This window comes from Abrus precatorius, unplaced genomic scaffold (assembly GCF_003935025.1).
Source record: "Abrus precatorius isolate BTA unplaced genomic scaffold, Abrus_2018 Scaffold2, whole genome shotgun sequence".
Classification (NCBI taxonomy): domain Eukaryota; kingdom Viridiplantae; phylum Streptophyta; class Magnoliopsida; order Fabales; family Fabaceae; genus Abrus; species Abrus precatorius.
In genome coordinates this window covers 25,930,129-25,939,997 of record NW_020874362.1, presented here as the reverse complement: position 1 = coordinate 25,939,997, position 9,869 = coordinate 25,930,129, and the positions used below count along the sequence as shown (strand labels likewise).

Below are 9,869 nucleotides of genomic sequence, written 5' to 3'. Positions count from 1 at the left end.
AAAGATCCTAGCGGAGAACATTCATGGTACGATGGATCTAACTCTCTATAGATTTTATTTTTTTTAAATTTACAATATCCAAGTTGAGACTTTAAACTTAAGAGGGGAATTAAACATGTAAAATTTAAATCAACCCCGTTAATAAGCTAATCTTATTTTATATAATAAAATGTTTATTATCAACAAAAAATAATTTATTTTATAAAAACCATTAAATTTAAAAGAACCGTGTAATGTATTTTAAATTTTTATCCAGTAAATTATTAACAATAACTAGCTGTAGTATTTATTTTTTTAAAATAGTTGAGTTTACGTAAAATACACTAACTAAAAGTCTAAATATTTTTATATTATCATTCAATCATAAATTATAAGTGTGAGAATCTTTTCATTTGATTATGTGCCAAAATTGAATTCATAATATTTAATTATTAAACAATAGTTTTGTATTTTCTATGGGTGTTTCTAATTTAAATAAACTCTAAAAATTATAAATAAAATAATAAAAAATGTGTATATATGAATGTAGCTTTTATATATTAAAGTCGCCTCTCATAGACTAGATTAAGGCTAGTTTGTTTTTTAAAGCTAGAAAATTAATTTTGATATGTTTTAATAAGAAACATACATTTAAAAAATTACTTAGTTTAAACTAATTTATGCATACATTTTAATTATGTTTAACGGCTCAAAAATAATTGTACTAAATTAATTCAATTCGACTTTAAATTAATCTGACACTAAAGCTGACTAATTTGAGATGGTTTCTTTTGACATCCCTATTTCTTTCAATTCGACCTCAACCCAAGTTTTCAGCTTTGTTTTGGTTAGGAGATCTTAATACATGTTCACCCTTATCTTCGATCCACTATATCCCTCACACAAAAATATTTAACCTAAGAGTTATGAAAATACATGTAAAAAAAAAAGTGTCATAATCATTTAAAGTTTATTGTCTAATCACTTTTAAGTGTTGATTAAAGCAGGTGAAGCGGAGCTATAAAACCCAGAATCTCCCCAGCCAACCCAATTGCCATCAATAGTAATGAATGATTCATCTGGTTTGTACCAAGCTAGTTCATTCAAAAGCGAATTAATGGTCTAGTTGTTTGCTATTCTCAAGAATGACTATATTAAATCATATTAATAATATTTTTCATAATAAAAAATTATGCATGAGTTTGGATGGATAGCTTATTTAATTATTTCCTAAACCCTAAATAATAAAATAGAAATAAACTGAAAATAATTTATTTTTTTTTGTCTTCAAATTTTGTTGAACTAATTAAATTCTTCTAATTTAGTTTAGTTTAATTTGTTATTCTCATAATTAAAAGTGATCCAAACGAAATTGACTCCATTTTGTTTATTTTTATAAAAAATTAAAAATGTATTGCATGAATGCCATTAAATTTTTTAATAAGCGATTAAAAACATATTATGATTATTTGGAAATTTTAAAAATAAATATTATAATTATTAATAAAAATTATATTTTATTAAATAAATTTATATTTAAACAGACAAATTTTAAAACTAAAATAAATACTTAACATAATAAAAAAATTACTTAGTATTTTGAGAAAACAAATTAACTCCTAGATATAGTCTTTGAAAAAAAAACTCAAAATATTATTAAAATTTATGACAACTTATAAATTTAATTATTTTTTTAAAAAAAATTAATCAATGACTATAAACAGTTACCCTCTAAAACTACACCCTCCCTTTAAAGACCCTGAACTCCTTCCGTTAATAAACTATGTTGTGGACCAGTAGCCTTTCCAAGGATCCATCATGAAAATGAATAAAGGAGCACTTTTATAATTGAATAAATTATTCTTCTAGAATGACATTTTATAACCGAGGAGGTTGAAATGACAAAACATGATGCTGCGAAGTGCGAACGCATCATACAATCCTGTAGCTTATACACTGTGGGGATTAGAATGAAGTAATTTTTCTCCCTCGTTAGGCATGTCATCATCAACTGAAAGCTGAATGTGTGATTTAGAATTTATCTTGTTCCACTCATTTTCTATACGGAAAAAGATCCACTGGAAGCGGCGGAAAATCTCCAGGGCAGCAATGGTGAACACAGTGAGGTGATTATGGCGAAGATGGGCAGACAACTTGTATGTCCATGTGCAACGCAAAACCAAGTTGCTTCCACTCACCCAAAAGTAAACCTGCAATCTCAGGTGTGCATAAAATAAACTAATTCAGGACACCGCAAATAAAATGGTATTTTATTTTGGTTTTCTACTATTACTTTCATTCTTCTTTTCTGAAGTGGGCTTTCCAATATTCAGCAAACCAGTTAAAATAAAATTAATAAGATTATGTGTGTGTGTAATAAATAGTAAGCTAAGGATATGAATATAATCAACTTCATCAAATTTTAAAGCTGATGAAATGATTGAGTCAGACTTTTCGGACTTGTTTACATGCAAAGAATTTCGCTAGGGAACACTTGATAGACTCCGTAAAGGTGTGAGAGCTACACGGTGAGAAGACTTTTATTTTGAAAAATCAATATCTTATCAACTTCAAGGAGGAAAAAAGCGATTGAATTCAAGCTATTTGTACATAACAATCCTTACCCATCTCCTTCCATGTAACAGATGTGATAGCAAATGTGGCTTGCTGAACTTGAATATTCGAGTGAAACCACTGGCAAAAGAGAAAGGGGAGTTCATTAGTGTATCACGACTATTCAGATCTAACACAAGTAAAATGATATTCATCTAGGCTCTCTATGGCAAGATTGCAGCATATGTGATATGGCTTGATTAAGTTAACTGACACCGTTATTAGACTAAAATATTTTTTATATTTTAACCCCCTAAAACTTCTCCGATAACTTAACCAAAATAAACAATTGGGACGGCTAAATCACACGATCCAAGACTGATTCATGAAAAATTATAATACAAACACAAATATGCTATGTATGTCTGTACAGAAGCAGGAAGTCGCAATAAAAAACCTCACTTGGGCGCAGAAAAATTAAAAATGTAGTTATCACATGACTTCGAAGTTTAAACCCCACGCATACCATACTATAAACCAATAGGAATATTGAATTAATACAGTGGTTTATGCCTCATAGGCCCTGCTGTGGCACAAGATAAAAGCAGTTTAAGCGACTAAAACAATTCCTTCCATTTTAAAGGTTGTTCCCAAAGATTTAAAATATCACTTCTCTTTGAACAAAGGATCTATATTTTTTATGTCAAAAATAAGTTCCAAAGATAATGTGACAGGTAAATGGTAGTCCAAAAATTTTAAATACCTCAAATCCCAATCTCGAGTCACATCCCAGTAGAAAGAGTATTGTGAATTCACAACACTTGACATCAACCAGAGAGGCCTATATAAGTTTGTCCATCTTTCAGGGGAGACGTGATATTTCAGGGCAGAAAGAAAAATCACTGGCACGGCAGTTGAATATTTTAAAGCTGAATCCGTAAGCAAGAAAATTCATTACAAAGCAGTAAAAACATTTTACATCAGTCTCTGAATCATGTTAACTTGATCTATTCAGAAGATCTAAAATCGAACAGTTAAAATGCATACAACAACAGTATAATTATTTTAAGAAAAAAATGGACTACAAAATTGTACATGATGGCTCAACATAACAACATCACAACTGCAATACCGAATGAAATTATGAAATTCAAACAATTATGATGCATTAAATAACAATTATTTTTAAACAAGCTAATCATGAATTGAAAATTCTTCAAAGATTGAACGAACAGTTAGGCTTTGAGATTGAAAGAGCAGTTTGGACATGGAAACATGCACCAAATTCTCTATATGTATGGTACTAATTCAACAAAAACATTAATGTGATCAGACCAGTGACACAATTAAATTGCAGAAAAATGTATTATATCGATTTCATAAACCTGCAAAATTTTACATGATAATAATACACTACAAGTTTTAAAGAGGAAAGCGAGAATTAAAAAAATAAAATTAGGGTAACCGAGAGTTCTTACCATTCAAAAGAGCAGTCTTCTCCCCTGTATCTTTGTACTGTCGGAGACATTGGTTTAAACGGAAAAGGTAAGGCAAAACAAGAGCTAAAGGGATTGCAACAGAGTGGCTGCCACAAACAGAATCAGCTTCCAACCATGCAATTGTGGCAACCTACAATTATTTGATTAAAAAAAAAAAAAACTAAATGAGAAAACTAAAGCATCTGCTGTAACATAACTAGATACATACAAGTGCAAAAGTGTAATTGTTAATATATAAGATATATGGCAGGAAAGAACAGTTAGCCGTAGATCTCCTCAAGAAGAAATAAGACCAAACAGCCAAGTGAGTTTCCTTTAACAGCAAGATCAATTTCAAAAATTTCATTCATCTAAAAAATCTGCAAAATGGTTAAACAGGTTAAAGAAATATAGTTGCGGCGACAAATTAGACTTTTTCACCTCCCCAGAACAGACCCAAATATGGGCCGTGTCTTATTTCCGAGGTTTAAAGGTTAAACCATGTGTTTCAAGGTCATAATATTTTAAAGGTCGTAATCACAATGGTAAACAAAACAAATATACAATGTGCTTGGAGTTTATCAAATTGCAGTCATATACCACATCTTGCGGTTCTACTAGAAATATCTTCAGATAATGGCCTTTAAAATATTACATTGTAAACAGTTTAAGATCCTAGCTTACAACAGTTTTGAGTAACTAGTTTCCAGTAGAATCACCTCAGGAATACATCACCTGTCTTTTATAAACCTTTACGCCATTCCTAATATGTTTCCCTATGAACTCTGATTTTTGTTCCTTCAGAACTTCAGTCAAAAGTGGAGTTTAAGAGTAGGTGATCTTAAACTTAATCTTTCTCCTCCTCAGTTTATTCTTCTGAAATCAAGTCCCCATCTACACAATAGCATTGCCAAGGATCCAGTCAATCCTGATAACTTAAAAACTAACGTGCAAATCAAGGAGTAGGTTTTATCTCTTAACATGATCCTTCACATGAAATCCCTTTAGTCATGAAGTGTGGGTGCATCAGAGGAACCTCGTGCTGAAACTTTTGTCATAGGATAGGATCTGACCCCTAATAAAAAAGGCTCTAATAAGAAGTCAAACCAACCATCCTAAAGGTGAATAGGTTTTATCATTAAGAAGATCTCACCCACTCTGATTAATTAGTTGATAGCAAACAATAAATATTTGACCATAAGTTGGTTTTTGAGCTTCCCAAGAAGATGGCACGATGTCTATGAATACAAATCGAAGGAAACAAGTAATAAACAATATATCTGCATCCGATAGATTTTAGATTGAACACAATAGAATACTCAACTACAATTTATCAAAAACAAACCTGTCGATGGACCATTCTACATACTGAACGTTCCAAATCAGAAAAAACCTGCATGAAATTGGCAACCATAATCAAAATATAATAGTAGTGCATTAATAGAAAAAAATTCAGATAAAGAAATTGGGTCCACTTCAAACTCTCAGGTTACATGTGCCAGACTACCAGTTTTGGACCTTGCATCTGTATTAATACAATACTAACAAGTGCATACCCATATATTAATAAAAACAAATCATTATAGTTACATTTGAAAATCTACTACTTTATCATAATGCTTAACATCAAGGAATCAGATTTTTTCTAGAGAAATATAACTTTGCAGATGAGAGGCAAACCTTAACCATGGATGTTAAAATATCAGCCAAGAAAAAATCAGAGAATGATATTGCCTGTTTTCATAAAAATACAAAAAATTAGATTGTAGTTAGGCATAGATGCATAGTTCCTATAAATTAGTCAAAGCATCAGTTGGTAAGGGATAGAATGAATATTCTAGAAAATCATAGATTTTGTAGAAAAATTAATGTATGCTAGACTGCTAGGCCTAGGATCTTAGAAGCAAGGATGTGAAAAGAAACTTATTACAGGACTAAATCTGCCCCTTCAAATGCAGAACTACAGGGGAGATAGAAACATTTCATATCCAAATAAGAGCAGACTTGCCTGCAATGGGAAAACTATACGCCAAAGTGTCCTTAGGAAATAATACCGAGAAGAAAAATAGAAGATATCAGAGGGGAATATCAAAACCATTACAACAGCAGCATACAAGAGAACCTGAAGAAGAGTACAAGTCGAATTCAAACATCAGCCAACAAGATAAGAAAAGGAAACACATTATGGAAAGAAATAAATAACGATAAAATATTTAGGCAGATTAACTAAGTAAGATCAATCTGTATTTACTGCAGTAATTTGTTAAATGAAGATTAACCAAAAGTTACATAAACCAACTACATTTAACACTTTTAGCTGGTAAAACGTAAAGAATAATATATACTAATGTAAGTTGCATATCTTATTTATGTTTTGATCCCAGACAACTTGCATGATTGAGATAATAGACATGCACGCAAGCACTGCAGCCACTGCCTTTCAACCAATAATGAACCCAAATTAAGAAATTTGTGAAGTAAATTGGGTAGGACTTTGAATTAAAAAATGAAATGTCAAGCTCAACAAGGAAAACATACAATAATGTCCTCCCTCACTGTCCCCACTGCAAGAAGAAGAAAAGGATACATGAATGAATTAACAATATCATGATCAGCAATTACTGATTTCCCATGAGGCAGATTTTTTTGGTTTATCATATTTTAGGCTACACAATTTTGGGCAGGGTGGAGCATGACCCATTCCCCTCTTGCCACTTCAAATGTGAGTTGAACTCAGTACTTCATAGAATATCCAAAGCTAAACTATTGAGGTTCCCCCTTCAGTTTACTCTACTTAGTTGATGATATTGCCCACCTACCTTGTCTTGAAATTCAACTTTTTATTTGAGAGTGACAAGGATTGAAATTTAGACCAACTTGGTCATCTATTAGGTGAGAACACATGAATGATTTTATATTACATCTCTAACAAGAACATACAAAAATTTTGTTGTTAAAAATTAATCAACATTAAGCAACAAACATTGAAGCCAAATATTTATAGGATACAACAAGACTAGAGTTCTACAATGAAAAGGTGATACCAAGCAACATAAGAGTAAATGATAAATATAAAGGTGGATGCATCTATTACACTGGTTGTGATGCGGCATATGAGACTTCTCCTTGAGAATAAAGAAAAATATATGCTGTCATACTGGTTGGAGCAATAATTGTCATCCATGTTGCACACTGCAATGAACAAAATAAAAATTAAAAGAAATAAGTCAAGCTTTCAAGAAAAAATATTTAAAAATAGAAGGTAAAAACAAAGATTTGAGGGTTTTATGTGAAGAAAAAGCGATATAACAGAAGGTCTTGAATGTAAGTATGAAACAACTAAAAAATTAAGGGGCTAAATTTGAGCAAAAAAATTCTTTAGGGACTGAAGATGCAACTAAGCTATAAAAACTATAAATACATTCTTAAGCAAACCAAAAACTGGAACAGAAATGATTGCTATGTTCCAATACATTTGGATCCCCACCCCCCTTCAGTTCTGCAAAAATTGATTCAATGTAACAAACATGAAGTCAAAGTCATAATAGTTACCTTCCATACTTCTCTGTGAGTCAGGTGATTTTGGTCAAGATCAAATATTTTTGGATAATTGACACCACCTTTACTGAAAAACCATAAGTTGATTCCCCAAAGCCAAACCATCAAAGTCTGAAATATAAAAATAATAAGAAATTCATTGACAAAAGAGAATGTAAAGACAATTTTAAAATATTATTTTAACCTCCTTGAGCCCATATTGAAACAGACACACTAACACATACACAAAGACCCTGTGAGAGAAGGAGAGAGGAGAACTGACCGCAAGAAGAAGAGGATTATAATACAAAAATGCTTCATATAGAAATAAATCCCGCTTGTTTGCGTTCATTCTCGTGACAGAATCCCATCCAATCTGCAATTTTCATAATCAGACAATAAGATTGAGGTAATTACTAATATGATAACCCTTATGCTAAGGGAATATTTTCTCAATTTCATTAATCATAAGTTTCCCAGTATCTCAAGTGGATTTCAAGAGATTTGGAAAAGGAAAATGTGACTGACCTTGCAACAGATGAAGCCCCAGACAAGGAAAAAGAGTACCTGGACATTCATCTCAATTAGGCTGTGAAAAAGCAGAAGAAACAGAACAAGAAAAAGCCAGTGACAGCAGTAGAAACCACTAAGCTATAAATTAAAATCGCTATTCATAATTAAAATAATATAATGTATTCCCAAAGAAAAGGAATTGAATGATTGACTGTACACAAGCAAATTATGTGAACCACTTGTGCATCTTCTCTCCAAAATAAACAATAAAAAACAAATTTATGAAAACAAATTGAAGCCATTTCGGGATTATTTATCAAGTCAAAATGATTTGAGCTTACTTAAGCAGTACCATCAAATACATTCTAGAAATAAAATTTACTGTAAAGTTCCAAACAGAAAATAAAACCTTGAATCTCCATAACAAAACAGGTGAGGGTATTATTGCAATGGCATTTATTGGCATTGTAGCACTCTTTAAATCATTCGCCTCTGTTGAATACAATACACCTTCATCCACACCATTTTCCACCTCATTTGCACCTGGAAATTGCACTAATAAAAGATGTATGGATAGAATATACATGTAGACAAAAGTTCAAATTGAACAAATGCTGTTGAGGGGCTTCTAAATGAAGTTACCAGGCTCAGAGACAACAGGTCTGCTTCCAGACTTCCGCAAATGTGGACTATTAACAGGAATCACAAGACCGCCAAACATGGTTGAAAAGGCAAACAAATATGCTTACTTCTTCAACTGCATAAGAATCTGTCGCTGAAAGAATAGAAAGAACAGAAAAAAAATATATATCTACAATAAATACAGACTGATTTCATTAAGAAAGAAAGAAAGGCAACCAATTTTATTATCAGAAAAAACTAAGTAGTGATGAAACTATGTTAACTTTTAAGAGCTTCTATGTAATTTAAGCTCAAATGTACTCAATGAGCAGGAATGATTGTGAGAGGAGAAAACATAAAAAATATACAGAAGAATAAGCTTTATCGCACAAGTTTATTTTGCAAGAGCTGCATCATAAACTTCATAAAGCTTAAAAGTCAATAGAAACTCCCGAACAAATTTAAACAAAAATAAATTAAATTTTCGAAACACTAGTAAATGTTCATAAAATCTACAAGATGCTAATAACATACTCAAGTCTCAGTTTGCTCAGCTCAAATGACATTGACCCAATCACAACAAACTAAAGGCAAATGCCACAAGCATAACTAACTAACGCAAGAACAAACACAATCTATAACTTCGTAAATCAGAACCGCACAAGACACACTTGCTGCAAACGATACGAAGAATCAAATCGAAGCCAACAGAATCACCATTCTAGAACTACGACATGTTGGTTCATAGGATAAACAACGAAGGATAAAACAACCACTTCGTCGAATTATTGTCCTGAAGCTTCTCACAACCTGAAATCACCATGAAGTACCTGTAACAAGTCTTTAAGAAGGAGTAATAAGAGAATTAAGAGAGTAAATCTTCATCCAAAAACCATGGAGATAGATACATATATAACATGCAATATGCATAAGAGAACAAAAATAAGCTAAAAATATTTAGAGCAAAAAAGAATAGCGAACCTAATCGAATTGTGAAGAGAAGTGAAGAATGAGTGGATCTGTGTTTGGGTAGCGTTTGAATTGTCAGAGGCAGAGTGGCTGTATTGGAAATTATGAATGGGGCTTGTTTGGTGAATATGAACGACGTTCAATTTCGCCATCAAACGTGTTTTATTCGTTGTTCTGTCGCGCCTCGTGACTTCAAACGTATTTTGAAAGCCATCCCTC

General features: G+C 31.8%; 1 protein-coding gene across 6 annotated transcripts; it reads right to left on the bottom strand.

The window, feature by feature from the left end:
• Nucleotides 1-1,870: 1,870 nt before the first annotated feature.
• LOC113857661 (SPX and EXS domain-containing protein 1-like) lies at nt 1,871-9,869 on the bottom strand. 6 transcript variants are annotated; one of them, XM_027489764.1, is made up of 15 exons: nt 9,720-9,869; nt 9,455-9,499; nt 8,703-8,834; nt 8,470-8,615; nt 8,076-8,114; nt 7,831-7,923; nt 7,563-7,679; nt 7,107-7,202; nt 6,019-6,132; nt 5,691-5,744; nt 5,356-5,403; nt 4,011-4,161; nt 3,296-3,461; nt 2,604-2,673; nt 1,871-2,189 (listed from the first exon to the last, which is right to left on the bottom strand). In XM_027489764.1, the coding sequence occupies exons 3-15, from the start codon at nt 8,779-8,781 to the stop codon at nt 1,929-1,931; spliced, it is 1,434 nt and encodes a 477-aa protein (XP_027345565.1). In that variant the 5' UTR covers nt 8,782-8,834; nt 9,455-9,499; nt 9,720-9,869; the 3' UTR covers nt 1,871-1,928. The 6 variants fall into 6 exon arrangements, with proteins under 6 accessions (XP_027345565.1, XP_027345571.1, XP_027345567.1 ...); XM_027489770.1 differs by having other exon boundaries at nt 8,470-8,603; XM_027489766.1 differs by lacking the exon at nt 9,720-9,869 and adding an exon at nt 9,663-9,675 and having other exon boundaries at nt 9,455-9,522.

What these genes read in the sequence shown, in the direction of transcription:
- LOC113857661 (XM_027489764.1), bottom strand. Translation starts at nt 8,781, where the DNA reads ATGTTTGGCGGTCTTGTGATTCCTGTTAATAGTCCACATTTGCGGAAG. An exon ending in ACCTGTTGTCTCTGAGCCTG is followed by an intron (nt 8,616 to 8,702) that starts GTAACTTCATTT and finishes ATCTTTTATTAG; the next exon opens with TGCAATTTCCAGGTGCAAAT. An exon ending in CATATGCCGCATCACAACCA is followed by an intron (nt 6,133 to 7,106) that starts GTGTAATAGATG and finishes ACTCTTCTTCAG; the next exon opens with GTTCTCTTGTATGCTGCTGT.